Source organism: Manis javanica, chromosome 2 (genome assembly GCF_040802235.1).
Source record: "Manis javanica isolate MJ-LG chromosome 2, MJ_LKY, whole genome shotgun sequence".
Lineage (NCBI taxonomy): Eukaryota > Metazoa > Chordata > Mammalia > Pholidota > Manidae > Manis > Manis javanica.
In genome coordinates, this window is record NC_133157.1 from 143,550,493 (window position 1) to 143,568,738 (window position 18,246).

The following is an 18,246-nucleotide window of genomic DNA, read 5'->3' on the forward strand; positions in this document are numbered from 1 at the left end:
TAAGGTGCTATGCTTACACTGCATGGGACGGCTTCTCCAAAACGCAGCGCAAAGTGGTCAGTTCAGCTGCCTTGTTTCTAACACTCGTGTGGACATCACAATAGAAGAGGTTGACGTTGACTTGTCTTAGAGAAGATGACATGCACGTCAAAACTCAACACACCTGCGCACATTCGTGTGCATCACCCAATACTGTCTCCAAGCAAGTGCACTTTGGAAAGCCTTTTTCTCAAAGCCACTACAGAGAAACAGTCAACAGGAACGCGTTTTTCCCGAAACAGTTTTGCCGTGAAGCTGAGGCAGGGAGTCTTTGCAGCTGTACACACACTGGCTTTGTGGTACTTTACCTGAGCAGAAAAGTCAATTAGCTTTGGAAGTAGCACTTTGCTCCCTTCATCACTCTTCAGGAAATCCAGCAAACTGCCTGTTGGTAAGGAAGAACAAGTTAGTGCAGTCTAAACACACTACAAAGCAAATCAAGCAAAATCCAATGATCGTTACTATTAGTGGTGGGGGGTGGGATCCCCACAGAATGACTGGTTTTTTAATTCTGTATGGTTACAATTGAAACCATAATGTTGCTTATGTGAAACCTTCATAAGATTGTCTATCAGTGATATCTTATTTAAACAAAAAAAAAGTCCCTGGCGTGGGGGGAAAAATATTATTGGTTAATTAATTCAACAAATATTTACTGAATTCATACAGAGTGTCTGATCCTGGACCTGGATTCTGGGCTATAACAACCTAAGCCATGGGGGCAAGGTCTTTTTTTTTTATTTCTGTGTCCTTTTTTGGAAGGACTCTGAGTGACTAATATTCAAAATATCTACATATAGTAATAAGAAAATGCAATATTCATCTTTCTAATGTCTTCAGCTATGACATCACACTATAGTCTCCATGAAGAGATTACTGGATTACTGCTTACAATCCTTTCTTTCCTGTCTGCATTCCTTCTGATGATTTTTTTTTTTTTTGAGAGGGCATCTCTCATATTTATTGATCAAATGGTTGTTAACAACAATAAAGTTCAGTATAGGGGGGTCAATGCTCAATGTACAATCATTAATCCATCTCAAGCCTAACTCCCGTCAGTCTCCAATCTTCTGAAGCATAACGAACAAGTTCTTACATGGTGAACGAATTCTTACATAGTGAATAAGTTCTTACATGGTGAACAGTACAAGGGCATCATCACAGAAACTTTCAGTTTTGATCACGCATTATGAACTATAAACAATCAGGTCAAATACGAATATTCATTTGATTTTTATACTTGATTTATATGTTGATCCCACATTTCTCCCTTTATTATTATTATTTTTATTTTTAATAAAATGCTAAAGTGGTAGGTAGATGCAAGATAAAGGTAGAAAACATAGTTTAGTGTTGTAGGAGAGCAATTGTAGATGATCAGGTGTGTGCCTGTAGACTATGTGTTAATCCAAGCTAGACAAGGGCAATAAACCACCTTCTGATGATTTTTAAAAAATTATTTGGCAACTTAATAATTTCTCTCCTGAACTGGAGAAAAGTGTGATTCAAACCTCTTTATCTGAAGGTGGTAACAATGGGAGAAAAGATGGTTGCTTGAATCTTCTTCTTCTGTGATTCTTTGATCACACAGGGATTTCATCTAAATGAGTTTTTAAAGTGTTAACATTTTAAAGTGACAGGCTGAATATTTAGAGAATTCTACAGAGAAAAATGAACTAGTTTTAGGATTTTGAGAACTCACATTTTAAATATGTAAGAAAAATACTCTTATTTGAAATATATATTCATTTGTTTTACAAATACTTATACTTATTGGGGCTCTATAGATACTGGGTACTATTCTTGAAGCTAATATGTATAGGCACAAAAGTGGAGAAAAAAAAGACTACATATAAATTTTATAACACTGATTTCTTCCAGTGAGGTGGTTTATGAAAATGCTCTGTTTTCCCATACTTCCTGATTCTTTGGTAGTGAGCACAAACTTATTTGAATATTCGTGAACATTCAGACATTTTACTTTTTGAGGCTTCAGGCTTTTAAAGCCCTGGGTCTTGGGGCTGGGCTCACCTTTGGCCATGTACTCGGTGATGATATAGATGGGCTCCTCTTTGGTGACCACGGCATACAGCCTCACCAGCTTGTCGTGCTGAAGGGTCTTCATGAGGTTCGCCTCTTCCAGGAATGCCTGCACTGACATAGTGCCTGGTTTCAGGGTTTTTACAGCCACTTTGGTACTGTTGTTGTAGTAACCTAGGAAGAAAGCGCAGAGAGGGCACGCTTTACCCCAGTGAAAGTCCAAAACTACATGCAGAGTTAGAAGAAAATTTAGTTTACAGACAGAACAAAACTTATATAAAACTCTACATAATGCCAATATTAGGGGACGAAGAGTATACGAATTCTCTGTACCATCTATATAAAAACATCTAAAATTATTCCCAATCAAAAGGATTTTATAAAATAGTAGTTTAAAAAAAAACTCTACATGTACTTCATCAGACTAAGATTATTCTCTAATTAAAGAAATGTTTTTTATCCAAGACGCACCCCCGGCCCCACTTAAAGCTTTATACACATACACACACAATGGTCTGGAAGAAAATATACCAAAACGCACCAAATACTCGCTATCTCCAATGGTGCAATTAATTTTGTTCATCATTCCTCTAACTACTTAGCAATTTTTCTACAATGAATATGTGCTATTTTTATAATCAGAAAAAAAGATTTGCACATTAAAAAAAGTGCTTATATGTACTAACACTAAAGTACAATATACAAGTGTCAAATAAGCATTCCCCAAAGTCTTCAAAGACTTGGGTGATTCCCCATGAACAGAGGGTTTTGCATTGAATGTCTGGGAACCACTGCCTGTCACCACCTCCTCCACCCAGCAGATGCAACAGGAATATGAGAGCCCTTCAGGGAAGAAACCCATCTGCTGGTTAACCTCAGCACTTCCTACACTTTCCTGACCACAGAACATTATGAAAAACCATACCTTTTCACACCCCATGGAATGCACTTTGGAAATGCTGACTCCTAACATAGCTCTCCCAAGGCATGACTTTTCTGGGACCTGTCTCAGTGATATGCTTAATTCTGAGCCAGATTTTGTCTTAGGAAAGCATTTTCTCAGAGGTTTGACAAAGCAGAACTATAGATATTCACATTCCCCCTTTCTTCCCTCTGTCCCCATACTTCTCTTGGAAGTACAAAGAAAAAGGTGAGGAGATAGTGACATCTGGTTAGGACCATGAGCCTCCCAGCAGATGACATCTACCTGTACTTGCTCTGAGGAAAATACAACTCTAAGAAATAGTGATAGAGTGTCCAGTCCCCTTGTTTAGGTCACATAATTATCTGTATATGTACAGCATAGAGAGCTGACAGCACACTCAGTAAAACACCAACAGTGATGATCTCTGGGTGGTAGAATTTGGGGTGATGGTTAGTTTCTTTTATTGATTAAATTTTTGAATGACTATTATCTCTTTTTTAGCCAAAGGAATTACTTTTAAAAAGAAATGTTTCTATTTTCACACCTTCAAGTGGGCAAGAGAAAGTATTAGTTTACAGTTAACAGTCAACCCTAGCTAAGAATTTTTCTTCTGATCATTAACACTGATTTCTGTTAAAACTATTCCACTTTCACTTGCATTTGTAGCTTGCAGTCCCCTGAAGAAAAATGAAGAATGCAGTATATAAAATAAAATGTGTTAGAACATATGGATAAGACAGTAATAAAAAGCTAAGAAAGTACCATTATAGATCATTTTCAAAAGCTACAATCTATACAAAATAATTGAATCATGAATATATTAAGTTGATTTTCCACCTAAATGCATAATTTCAAGCAATATAACCTTTCACATGACTCTTAAGAGTAAAGTTAGAGTAAATTCCACCACCAAAAGGCCTTTAATATTACCCTTGAATCAAGGAGATTCCATTATATTGTACAGAGCCACAAAAGACCCTGAATAGCCAAAACAATCTTGAGAAAGAAGAAAAAAGCTGGAGGTTTCAAACAGTACTACAAGGCTATAGTAATCAAAACAGTATGGTACTGGCATAAAAATAGACACACAGACCAACAGAACAGAATAGAGAGCCCAGAAATAAACCCACACATGTACGGTCAATTGATATACAATGAAGAAGGCAAGAATATACAAGGGGAAAGGCCAATCTATTTAATAAATGATGTTGGGAAAATTGAACAGCTATAAGCCAGAGAATGAAACAATCACTGTCCCACATCATGTACAAAAACAAATTCAGATTGATTAAAGACATAAATATATGACCTGAAACCATGAAACTCCTAGAAAAAAACACAGCCAGTACACTCCTGAAGAGTAACATTAGTAATTTTTTTCTGGATGTTTCCCCAGGCAAGGGAAACAAAAGCAAAAATAAACAAACGGAACTACATAAGGCTAAAAAGCTTCTGCACAGGAAAGGACACCACCAACAAACTGAAAAGGCAACCTACTGAACAGGAGAATATATTTGCAAATGATAGGTGTTAAAGGACTAATATCCAAAAATATATAAAGAACTCAACACCAAAAAAACAAATAACCCAAATAAAAATGGGCAGAAGACCTAAATTGTCTTTTTTTCCAAACAAGATATCCAGATGGCCAACAGTCACATGAAAACATGTTCAACATAACTAATCATCAGGGAAATGCAAATCAAAATGACAATGAGATATCACCTCACACCAATCAGTATGGCTAGTATAAAAAAATTCAAGAAAAACCTAGTGTTGGCAAGGCTGTGGAGAAAAGGAATCCCTCATGTAAAGGGAATGCAAACTGGTGCAGTCACTATGGAAAGAAGTATGGAGGTTCTCAGAAAACTAAAAATAGAAATACTGTATGACCCAGCAATTTCACTTCTTGAATTTACCCAAAGAAAACAAAATCACTAATATAAAAAGATACATGCACCTTATGATTACTGCAGTATTATTTACAATAGCCAAGGTATGGAAGCAACCCAAGTGTTCATCAATAGGTGAATGGATAAATAAGAAGTGGTACATACATACAATGGAATATTACTCAGCCATAAAAAAGAATAATACCTTGCCATTTGCAACAACATGGATGGCCTTAAAGAGTATTATGCTAAGTCAGACAGAAAAAGACAAATAGCATGTTTCAATTGTATGTGGAATCTAAAAAAACAAAAATAATCAAAAACAAAACAGACTCATATGCAAGTGCAGAGAACAAACTAGTACATGACATAAAGGATGAACATAATAAGTGAAGATGATAAAGAGGCACAAACTTCCAATTATAAATAAATAAGCCATGGAGATGAAAAGTACAGCAAAGGGAGTATAATCAATAATATTGTAATAATTTTTTATGGAGAGAGATGGTAACTACACTTATCATGGTGAGCATTTAGTAATGTATATAATTGCAGAATAACTATGTTGTACACCTTAAACCAACACAATATTGTATTATCAACTATACTTCAATTAAAAAAGTTTCCATTAAAAATTTTATGACAAGTTTATAAATAGATCCTCAACTACATGAATATTATTAGCAGCAAAGCAGAGCAAGAAAACATACTCTTTGATACATGTAACTGACAAAGAAACAGTGTCCAGAATAAATGAAGAATTCCTACAAATCAATAAAAGAAAAAGAAAAATAGATGGGAATTTCAAAAAATAAATACAAATGACAAACAGGTGAAAGGAACTCAACCTCACTAGTAATCAGAGACATGCAAATAAGGCCATAGGGAGAAACTACCACCCAGCTTGACAACAATTACAAAGTCTGACAGTACAACTGCAGGTGAACACGTGCCCTCTTGGTAGGGAAACTAGGGTGGTGTTCTTTTCTGACATTATCCTGGGGAACCACGAAGGATGTTGACAGAGCAGCCTCCTTGCATGTGTAATAAGCTTGACTGACAACACACACACACACACACAACACGGGCTGTGCTGACCCGGGACCCACATCCTTCCAGGTACAACTCTGGCGGTCAGGAAGTGGGATGCTGAGAACTTCTGTACTTCGCTGCTAAGAGTCTGAACTGGGACAAGCACTTTGGAAACTTGTTGGCACTATTAAGTAGAGTTGAGATTCCTATTTTTATGATCCAGCAAATCCACTCCTGGTCACCCTAGGGAAACATGTGCCCTTAAACCAGCACAAAAATGTTCACAGTGGCACTGCCCATAGTAGTCAAAACCTGGGAATAACTCCAATACCATCAATAAACAGTGAAATCAATGGATAAACTCTTCACATCTTGAATACAAATAAAGCACACACTGCTATGGAGCAATGAAGGTGGATGAACAGCAACTACACCCCAAAGCATGGATGAATCTCACAAATGCAACATTGAACCAAAAAGGGAGGACATAGTAAAGGAGTTCATTTGGTACGATTCATTTATGTAATGTTCAGAAATAGGCAAAACTAAACTAGAGTGTCTGGGGGTGCATATCCCCATCTACACAAGTAGTAGAAGTATAAAAAAAGCCAGGAAATTATTACAAGAGTCAGAGTAGCAGTTGCCTTTGTGGTTAGGAAGGGGTAAGTGGAGGCTTCTGGGCACTGGCAAGCTTCCACTGTGTGATCTCAGGGGTCACCACACAGGTTTTCATTCTGTAAGTATTTATGATATTGAATATTTGAGTCTTACACCCTTTTCTGTCTGCTTTTTGTAACAGAGCAATAAAAGGGAAAGAAAATGATTCCCCTTTTGTCATCAGAAAAGCAATGGAACTTATTGAAACTTTTACATAATATAAAATTATGGTAAAGGATGAAGAAGAAAACAATGCTTTCCAAGGGTAGGGGAAAAAGTAATCAGGAAATCTACTACAGCTGCTAAAGATATCAAAAATGCTGATAAGGAGTTCAAATGAACAGTGAATAAAACAGCTGTGTAGGACACAGCTGAAGAATGGCACCAGCTTTTTTAGGGCTGTGGCACTTAAACAACAGGGCAGGTTTTCATCTTGCACTAAGGCATGATTTTTATTCAGCACTAAGTATCAAATTGTACTTTATGAAGATATATTCTGTAGTGTGCAGGTTCAGTTAACCTAGCCATGGGGGTTTATGTTGGCATTACAGATGGAAATTATCTTCTAAAAAAATCTTTGGAAGTTAGTAAAGGATTTCTTGCCATCATTCAGGGAGCCGGTGCAACAATTTGAGAAAGTTCCAAGTCCAGGTGTGACTAATGTTGGAAGTGTGTGAGTACTACAAGGGAGGTGGTCCTTAAAAAAGATGCATGTAGTTAATTTGGGAAGTTGGCTGGTGATGAATTTCAATGCAATTGGCTGAAATAAAAATTTACCATGCAAAACTCAATTCCAAACAAGTTTCCCTTCTTCCACAAAGTCTTTTCATAGACCAAGAGGTAACAGGAAACACCATCCTTAGCTTCACTGATCAGTGAGTTCCCTTGGAATCCAACAATCCACAGAGGAAAACATATCACCAAGCCAGATGTCAAGAGGATCACATGGACAAGAGGAAACAGCTTGAGGGAGAAATTCCTCTTTGTTTCACCTCCTCCCTCCTCCCACCCAGAACAGATCACTTCCTAATATTTATTCACTGTATTTCAGAACAAAAAATTCAGACTATAGAATGGGACTGGTAGTCTATGAACCATTCCTCATGCTTTGCAAAAATACTAACTTAGTTAACTGACATAATTTGTAATGTGTTTTTCTTTGTCTACCCATGAGAAAAGCTAGCCTGCTGTCCCTTGAGAAACCAAAACTAAATTCTGGCAGCTCAAAGGTGCCGACCTTGGGTCCTACCAGCCCCAGAACAGTCAGAATGAGAAGCACAAACACATGGGCAAGGTGCCAGCCCTTGACTGCTGATTCATAGCATAACACCACCAGTCATTATTCTTTTGGTTTTATTCCCAGTATTTCTCTGCTAAATGCATTCAATGTATTGACGTTATTTCCATAGCTAAGGGGATGCTCCCTGCCTGACAGCCAAATTCACAGAACCTATCCACAAAAGATCCCAGATCAAAATTTTCTATTTCTTTTCTCTTCTTTCTTTCCCTCCCTTTCTTCTTTCCTTTCTTTAATATAAGACTAGAAGGAGAAAAGCACAATAAAAAACAACAATCGATGTCAAAATCATCGCAATGACACTATGCTATAGCTTTGAAAGAAGTTACTATTGGGAGAAACTGGGTAAAGGTTCCATGAGATCTCTTTGTATTATTTATTATATATATATGATAGCTTTACTGAACTATAAGTCATATGCCATGCCACCTACCCATTTAAACTATACATACATTGGTTTTTGTATATTCAGAGTTGTGGGACCATTACCACAATCACTGGGACATTTTCTTCACCCCCAAAAGAAGCCCTGTACCCATTAAGTCACTCCCCCATCCTCCCACCCCCTCTACCCACCAAGCTGAGGCAACAACTCATCTACTCTGTCTCTACAGATTTGCCTATTCCAGACATTGCAGACAAATGGAATCATGTAATTCCAACTGTGGTCCTTTGGGTCTGGCTTCTTTCATTTAACTTAGTGTTTTCAAGGGTCATCTGTGTTGCAGCAAGTGTCAGCCCTTTACTTCTTTGCACTGCCAAATGATATCCGTTCTATGGATACACCACATTTCGTTTATCCATTCATCCACTGATGGATATTTGGGTGGTTTACACCTTTTGGCTATAATGAATAATGTTCTTATGAACATTTGCATAAAATTTCTTTTACACATGTGCACGGACATATGTTTTCATTTCTGTATTATTTCTTACAAGTGTATGTGAATGTGTAATTATCTCAAAAAAAAGTTTAAGAAAATAAGAAACAACCTGTGTGAGTGGGTAAATCCTGGGCCATCTATCCTCTATTTCATAGCCTTACTCTAATGTTACCATACTTTATAATAAACTAAGTATTTAAAAATAACAGTGGCTCTTTGAGTGCTGTCAACTGGGCTAAGGGCTGGCCTGTATCATCTCATTCAATCTTTACACTATACCTGCAAACTAGGTTCTATTGTAACCCCATTTCAGATGAGCCTCTGCTGCCTCCCTACGCTAAAACATTATTAGCAAATCTATTCAAGTGATGAATTTTCACAAGATTTTTACCTTTTTTCAAAGAGTTTAAATAAAAAGTAACACTCTGAAAAAAAAAAAAAAAGTAACCCTCTGGACAATTGCATATTTTACAATGCCCCTGTTCTAAATCTCAGCTTCTTTCAGGCACCACCTGGATACATGCCAAATAAAAATTCTCTAAAATCAGTGTGAACTTTCAGCACATGGCCCAGTAGGAAGCCCATGAACAGGAAAGGGTGAGAAAGGGCAGGAGGATCTGGTGTATCTGGAATTGGAAGCAAAGAGGTTGTCTCAGTCCCAGAAAGGTCCAATGTGCTTGAGCTCCAGGGGACAATTTCAGGACAGGGTTGAGCCTCTCCCGATGGCACTGTGGTGGGCAGGTCTACTCAGGCATGTGCCCCCTGCTGCTACGTTCCTCTTGACTTCCACTGGCTTACACGCTCCTCATGAGCTGGGCTGGCAAATGGCACCCATGGGCAGCACCCTCGTGGAGCTGGTTCCCATTCTACTTGCTAACAGCCCTCAAGAAAATTTTAAGAAAATACAAGAGGACTACCATGATCTCTTCCCCCTCAGTGATAACTTCCCAGAGCAGCGGATCTGACCTCTTGGGTGAAAAGAGCACACAGTGTGATGCTTTTGTCCTGATCTCACAGTTGGACGAAGGAGACGGGAAGCATACTCCACACCATCACTTCACACACGCGGCCGCTGCCTTGGAGCAGACAAGTACACCCCAGCTCAGCTCCTTCTACTTTTCTCTGCATGATGGTATGCGATTTCTTTTCCTGGCAAATCTCCATAGGAAGGTCTAACTGGATTATTTACAGTTTGGAATCATGACTGAAGTTGGGGAAAATCCATTGAAATACAGTTGCCAGTGACTATAGTCAAACACAGTAAAATGAAAATAATGATAAAAATAGAGAGCACAGAGCTAAGCTCTCCAGGAAACATCTCAGGTGCATCATCCCATTCCTCCTTTCAGCAGCTGATGAGAGGGTTGTTTGCCAACTTTCCTGATGAGGAAACTGAGGATAGGGAGGCCAAACTAACTTGCAGATCGTTGAGCGAGCAAGAGTCCAGTTCTCTGGGCTGCCTGACAGCTGGCATCCTCACTGCCTTGAAGGACTTTGGGCAAGTTGCTTATCTGATTCTCAGGGTCCTCATTTATCAAGTGATGACGAGAATTCCTCTTACAGTGTAATTGCAGTGAGTATACGAGGTAACTGATGAAAATGAGCCTAGGGGGTAGCGGGTGGGGGCAGTGACACTATAGCTGAGACAGTCCTTTCTCCCTCCCCCCATTCTCCTTCCTCCCCCTCCACACTTGTCATCGTCTCCCCTCTCAGGGTCAGGGGCAATGCAGAGAAGAGCGAGCAGGCAGATGGACTGAGAGACCTAAAGGACAAGGCAAGGTCACAATGAATGTGTACTTGCCGGCCAATCCTCTCAACAAGTAGACAAGGCTGGAAAGAGGAGGCCAGGGACGGAGGGCAGAGTCCCTGGCTCCCAGAGTGAGCCCGTGGGGCCGGAGTAGACATGTTTAGGGGAGTGTGGGAGGGACACAGGGACAACTGCAGCTTCTCAGAGAAGCTACAACTTCTAAGGGGGAAGAGAATTCAACATGAGCACAGCACGCTGAAACCACTTGGGGAAGTTCTTTTGGATCACAGCGTAATTACACAGGCTTGAAAATATCCCCACAGATTATCAATTAGTTACAAAAGGGAATTAAAAATTACACTTACAGTGGGAAAATCTGGTGGACTTCCTTAAAAATCAAAGAAACGTCAGCAATAATGGTACCGGCGAATATTCTGTGCCTCCCATGGATGCACTGGGGACCTAGCATTGCTTTATACTTAGATGCTATTTGTGCACAAGGGCATACTCTGAGCCAAATCACAGGAAACATCAGGGAAATCCAAGTGAGGGACATTCTACAAAACAACTGACCTGTGTCCTACAAAATGCTGTCATCATAAAAGGTGAAGATGGGCCAAGGAATGGTTCCCGATTCAAGGAGACTAAAGATGTATTAACCAGATGCAAATACACGATCCCAGAGTTATAAGGTCATGACTAGGAAAATGAGGGTTTACATTAGATGATACTATGTATCAACATTTAATTTCCTGAATGTGATCATTGTATTCAATCAGATAACGGCCCTGCTCTTAGACACATGTATTTAAGGTGCCTTAGGAGCCTTAAGAATTTAAGGGTGAAGAGTCGTCACATCTGCATTTACTCTCAAGTGGCTCCACAAAATAACAATATATACATGTGTGCGTGTGTGTGTGTATATATAAAAAAGATAAATAATATATAGAAAACTATCAATTAGTGAATGTAGGAGAAAGCTATACAGTGTTTATTATACTGTTCCTGTCCCTAGCCCTTAGATTTTTAAAAATATTATAGAAAATAAATGTAAGTATATGGGGGAATAAAAAGGGGTCTTTTTTTTTTAATGAGCAGATAACAGCTTGGTGGTTCCTCAAAAAGTTAAACATAGAATTACCATATGATCTAGCAATTCCACTCCCAAAAGAATGTATATAACCCAAAACAAATGAAAACTTTTGTCCTCATAATGATTTGTACATGAATGGACATAGCAGCATTATTCACAACAGTCAAAGGTGGAAACAACCCAACTGCCCATCAACTGATGAACAAGTAAACAAACTGTGGCACAGCCATAGAACAAATGTGATTCAGCCATGAAGAAGAATGAAACTCTGACACCTGCTACCACATGGATGAACCTTGCAGGCACTACACTCAGTGAAATAAGCCAGACGTAACAGGACAGACAAGGTATGATTCCCCTAAGCATAGCCACATTCACAGAAGACAGACGTCAAATGGTGGGTGACGGAGGTTGAGGGGGAGGAATGGGGAGTTGGCCGCTCAGTGGCACAGGGGTTCCTTCTAGGGTGATGACAACGGCTTGGAACTACAATGAGGTGCTGGTTGCACAACAATGTGAATATAATAAATGTTACTAAATTGTTCACTTTAAAATGACTGATCTTATGTTACATGAATTTTTCTTCAATAAAAAAGAAAAGAGCAGAGAGAGAAAAGAAGGAGGAGGGTATCATGACACAGGCAGCAGCGTGTGAATGGTAAGAGGCCACACTGAGAGCGAGCACTCGCACCGGCGAATCTGCCGACGGGAATGGAAAGAGAGCTGATAGGCATTCTGACTAGTTCTGAAATCCGCCGACCAAAATGGAGAATGTGAGGCTGTACTGATTATAGCTGTTGACCTGAATTCCGTAAAAACGTTCACAAAGGCTTACAGTGCAGTAAGGGTTAACTGCAGGCTGGGTCAGGATGTGCCATATTGAAAGGACGCTTTGGCTGAAGCAGCACCAACAGGAGAAAGTGGGCAAAGCTGTGATCCCAGGGGCAAAGATTTTAGAGGAAACACCTTTGCCTCATAGACCCCTAGACAGGGAAGTGCGATGACCACATGGCTGCAGGGGCTGCAAAGAGTCTTTAGTTCCCACTCAGCTGGATGCACAGGTTTTGTAAGCCGTGTAACCTCCACCCCGCTTCCTGCTCCTTAGAAATCATGTTTGCTCTCACTCACACAAAGCTGGCACAGAAAAAGTGATTTGGAAAGATGTGTATGACCTAATATGCTATCCTTTCCAGAAGTCACTGCATTTTCAATTAGAATCATGAAGAGCACATGATTTTTTTTCTTAAAAAGGGTTTTTAAAAATTCTTATCACAAAAGAAAAGGAAGCTCACATTCACTATAAAAACTTTCAGAAAGACAGATGGGCAGAAAGAATCCCCTGGAGAAAGTCGCTGCCATAATTTCGGGGTGACTCTTGCCAGCCTGAGAAGGGAGTACTTAATGATAAGGGGTGATTCATTAAGGATGGCTCTTTGAAAATTTTTGGAAACTTCCTTGGGGAGACATTACAATAAATGTGAGGCTTCCTATTAAGCCTATGAGCAAGGATGGTCCTAAACCCAAGTGTATTTTTCCCTGAGATGGAAGTAAATGTCCCTCACTTAAAATACAGACCAGAGAGTCTGGTAATGAAGGAATCAAGAAAGAGTAGGCAGAACAATTGGGATACATAAGTGTTGCAGGCTTCCTCATAAACATTCATTCTAAAGGAGAATTACTAAGTAAGAGGAAGAGTCTCCTCAAGTAATTGGTGGACAGAGAGACACAATGGAAATAGCTTCTGATACAGGTTAGCATTTGGCTAAGAAAACAAACAGATATCAACTTGAGCCCTTATTTCTCCTGTTGTCACATCTGGAGTGGACTGGCTGCAGAGCCACACACTCACCCATCCAGACTTCCCCAAACTGTCCAGCACCCAGCCTCTTCACCAACTTAATGGACTCCCGTGGGATCTCCCAGGCATCTTTATCCCATGGCTTTTGTGGTTTGGGACTGATACATGCCTTCTCCAGTCTTCTGCACAAACCATCCGACTGCTCTAATTTGAAAGAGAAGAGAAAGGATAAAGAAGTCATACTTTTATATTTTACCAGTATTCTTTGAGGAAGTTTCAACTATTGGTCTTTTAATTTCCAACTTGCCATAGTCTATGAACTCAAAATGCTTATGGGGTTATCTTTTGTATAGTCATGACTTTGAAAGTCTTAAATGAAAGACAATTTAAAACATACTTGATTTTATTCATTAGCACTGCTAATCTATTTAAAACAAATAAAACAAGCAGATAAAAGCTAACATGTTGTCATACTTAATGAAATGTAGGTTTAGATTACTGCGCCCATGTAAGTACCTCAGGGCACAAAAGCGTGGACTTGATGATGTCACCAGGGACCCTCCAACCCAGGAAGGCCAGAGAACAGTAAACACTCACCACACATGCTCTAAGTGAATAGAGATGACAGAGGGGGAGGGAGGATGCCACAAAATCTGGGGTATATTGCTCTTTCCATATTTTAGGGTCTAAGCAAACTTGTAAGGTGTATTCCCTTGGAGCAGGCTGTAGCTGTAAGCAGTAACAACTGCCCACCGCAACCAACTTTAATCACACTGGGAATGAACTTAATGGCTGGTCACAGGCCCAGCTTAACAGGCCGGTGGGCGGCACTGGAAATGGACCATGGACTTGCCACTTCTAAATATTTTGTTTTTGTTGTTATTTCTGTTTTCTTTTACCAAGAGTAGGCATTACTTTTACACACACACACTTCCTTGGTGAGAGGTGAGGTTTTGCCTAAATAATAATGTAAGAGGCTCCACAGAGATCTGCAAATCTGCATTCCTATTCCAGACATTTAAAGATGTGCTGTAAAAACACATGTGATGTGAAAATAGTATATTCATTTTTATCTTCATAGTGTTGAACCATTAACTGTCAAGCAGCAAGGACAGAGTGGGAAGGACTGGGATAAGTATTCACAATGATTTTGTACATTTCAGTATATATTAACTTGGAGTTAATTTAGAGTATGATCCTTTGGTTTTATGGAAAAGAAATGTGACCTATAAAAAAGTTTAATGTAAGAAAGTGTTTGATATCATATACTTTCATAGTAAGTATTTTGCTTTGTCCAGCCCTCAGTATTTACTTACTTTGGTAATGCTTAATCATGTCACTAATACAAGGAAATGTGATTCGTGGAGAGATGTAATAACCCCCATTGTCCAGACTTCTAATTTTGTAGTGCTTAATGACATCACCGTGCACAGGGTCATAATCTCTGACAGACAGAGAATAGCTTCCTGTGGGGGAAAAATACAAGTAAAGATCATGCTTATATTTATAAATAAGACCTGGATTGTACAACATTGCAGTACACACTTGGCCATAAAAATGTATAAAATATAAATTACGAATACAGTCCATACTTTTAAAAGTCCTATAAAAAGTCTACTTGACAAATGGAGCTACCATTTGGTTTGCCATGAAGTTTACCAACATGCCATTTTCTTTCTTCATGATGTTTATTATTTTTCTAAACAGAAAAATTATTTGATTTTCTTTCTCTTAAAATGTCAGGGTTTAGCCTAAATAATAATGTAAGAGGCTCTGCAAACACAAAGCTGATAAGAAATGGCCATAATTGCTTTCTGTGTTTAGTAGCACAATAAATCGTTTCTGTGTTATGTGTTATCAAACTATAAAAGTTCACTACGGGAATATAACATACATCCTTTTTACAAAGAATTCTATGAACGATTCTGTAAACAGTGCTTCAGTAAGAGGGCTTAAGCCACTTCCTACCTTTTAATGTTTCACTTTCTCTGATGAGAAAAGATCCAGCACTGTTCCCTGGGGCCAGAAGCTGCCTTTCTGCATCTTTCCTGGTTATATCCTTGAAAAACCACCTGAGAAGACATTTTAACACTCCATGGGTGTTAGGTTCCAGGGAAGGAAAAAGACAAAGAATAAACAAAAAACTCCAACAGGGCAAACAAAACCATCAGAGGTGACAACATGTAAGGACTCACTCTTCTGTTTCCAAGGTGTTGACTTTGGCTACATAGTTGCTGGGGATGAAGCCCTCTCTCTTTGTTGAAAGGGATTTAGCTTTCCACCACTCCCCATGCCTGGAAGAGAAATAGCATCAAAGTATCTGTATCCAGTGCCTCAGGAGCTACAACAGCAATTGTCTTAAGGAGTTTTGGGGAAAGAGTCCCAGAACCCCAGAATTCAGTGGCAACGTTCACTCCTCTTGCTGAAATAAAGACATGTTTAGAGACTGAAGCAAAGGGAAACAGTGCGGCCACAAGTGGGGTCCTTGTGCTCAGTGCTGCACTAAAAAGAGTTGGGGTGAAAATGGTCCCCAACTTGCAGAAGCAAAACGTTTGTAATCCCCTTCCAGCATCGCTAAGAAATGCTTCAGGAAATGGGAGTTGAGAGGATAATAAGCCATGGTCTGTATGTTACAAAATACTTTGTTAAAACCCTTAGTTTCTACAGATGACCACCACCGAAAACCATGAAGTAATTCCCAGCAGGTGGGCCTCATCAGCATGTTCTGCTCAAACGTGGAGCTGGGGAGCTGGGGACAGTGAAGGAGGGAGGAATGGGTGGGTCCCTGTGCGCCTCAGCCATGTTCCCCTTCACATTCCCACAGGCAGATGGGATCCTTGTCTGCAGGACATAAGGACAGCTACAGCTGGCACCAAGCTGCCGCCCTGGTGTGCCCCTCCTGCATTCACGCATACGCACAAACACATAACCCTCACATCAACCCCGTGACAGAAGCTTCGTGGTTCCCGTTTTATAAGTGAAGAAGCTGTACAGTCGAACTGACTTACCAAGGTCACACAGCTATCAAGTGGCAGGGCCAGGACTAAGTCCGAGGTCACACTCAGCCAGTGACAGTCACTCTTACCTCAGCGATAACTGCTCTCAACTATGGAACACCTTCTACTTACTCAGAGAACTCCCTCCTCTACCCTGGTTGGCCGGCCAGGGTGACTATGCGTACAGTTAGTAGCAGCGAGCTAGGATTCAGATACCTGAATTCCTCCTCCTCAGTACTGTTCTGAGCCTCGGTAGTCTGAGCAGAGCCACAGCTCTGTGAGTCCGCATGGAGAGGGTCAAGGAAATGATGTCTAAACATTTTCACAAAAGGGTTACAAGCTTTGAGTAGGGACTTTTCCAAAATGACTGCTGCTTCAGTCCAGTGCCCTTAAAACTCAAACCAGTCTGGCCCCATAAACCCAGTATGAATGTGAGGAATAGAACTAAACAAAAAATGGCATTGAGATAGTGTGCAAATGCCACACAGACCCAAACATTTTAAGATGGCACAGATGGACACAGAAAGAAACTGGTGTCTGTCTTCAAAGCACTCCTGGAGAGTGCTCACAGCCAGGCATATGAGGAAAATTCCTTCCGATCTACTCCTGCTGCTCCCGGAGCCCTGCTGGCCTCAAGGAGGTTGGGGGTCTCCTGCCCACCACCAGAGGGGGGTCTGGCTATAGCTGTGCCAAGGGAAGCAAAGAGGGGGAGGGCTGTCTGCAGGACTTGGGCCTGAGTAAGGGGCAGCGGGCACTGTGCCTAGTTGCACTTACTCCTCCAGGACCTTCATCCTCTCTCCTTTCTTGAAAGACAAGTCATCTGGATGGATGCCGTCATAGGGGTACAAGGCTACCACAATGTCTCCTTGCTCCTCTGGATCTAAAAATGAAGGATGGAAGCAAAGACCTTCAAGAATCCATCAGCAGAAGCATTTTAACAAAAGCTCATCAGGCACAAAAGGCAAGAGAAAGGCAACGGGAAGAACGATGCGGGCTTCCCTCCCAGTGGGGCTCAGGGCCGCCATGGTTGACAGGAAGTAGCACACTATCCACGCTGGGTACCGTGCTTGTTATCTCAAGTCATACAGACCGACAGCTATAATTAAATCCAAGCCTATATTTAAGAAATGCTACAATGATGTTCACAGCAGCATTATCACAACAGCAAAAAAGAGGAAACAATCCAAATGTCCAGTGATGAATGGATAAACAAAGCGTAGTGTATATATACATGTGCGCGTGCACACACACACACACACACACACACACACACACTCACGGTGGAATATCACTCAGCTTTACAAAAGAGGAGAATCCTGTCATGTGCAAAAACATGCATGAACCTTGAAGGCATTATGCTAAGTGAAATGAACCAATCACAAAAGGGCAAATACTGTATCTCCACTTATATGAGATTCCTAGAGTATCAAACTCATGGAGCCAGAAGAATGGTGGTTGTCAAAGGCTGGGAGGGGGAAGAAAGGGAGTTAGTGTTTAATGGGGACCAAGTTCCAGTTTAGGATGATGGAAAAGTTCTGGAGATGGATGGTAGGGATGATTACCTGATAACATGAATATACTTAATGCCATGGAACTGTGTACTTAAAAATGGGTAAAATGATAAATATGTTATGTGTATTTTTCCACAATATAAAAGTAAGTGAAATCACCCAAGGCAACTACTTTCAGCATCTCTACCAGTAAAGGAAAGAAACTACCATGTTCCTATGCAAACATACCTTTAGTCTGAAACCTCTGTCCTGGTAAGAGCTGAGATTCTGGAACCTAGGAGAGAATGTTTGTTAGAAAAAAATTTTACAATTAACTTTTCATACTCATATTCTAA

General features: G+C 40.1%; 1 protein-coding gene across 2 annotated transcripts in view; it reads right to left on the reverse strand.

Moving 5' to 3' along the window:
• LYN (LYN proto-oncogene, Src family tyrosine kinase) overlaps positions 1–18,246 on the reverse strand; it is a 120,547-nt gene that overhangs the window by 44,759 nt on the left and 57,542 nt on the right. For both annotated transcript variants that reach the window (XM_073229536.1, XM_073229535.1), the window contains exons 3-10: positions 18,140–18,185; positions 17,175–17,280; positions 15,600–15,698; positions 15,373–15,476; positions 14,721–14,870; positions 13,456–13,608; positions 2,071–2,253; positions 348–424 (exon numbers count right to left, since the gene is read on the reverse strand). In XM_073229536.1, coding sequence (XP_073085637.1) covers positions 348–424; positions 2,071–2,253; positions 13,456–13,608; positions 14,721–14,870; positions 15,373–15,476; positions 15,600–15,698; positions 17,175–17,280; positions 18,140–18,185 — 918 coding nt within the window. The remainder of the gene's footprint in view (positions 1–347; positions 425–2,070; positions 2,254–13,455; positions 13,609–14,720; positions 14,871–15,372; positions 15,477–15,599; positions 15,699–17,174; positions 17,281–18,139; positions 18,186–18,246) is intronic.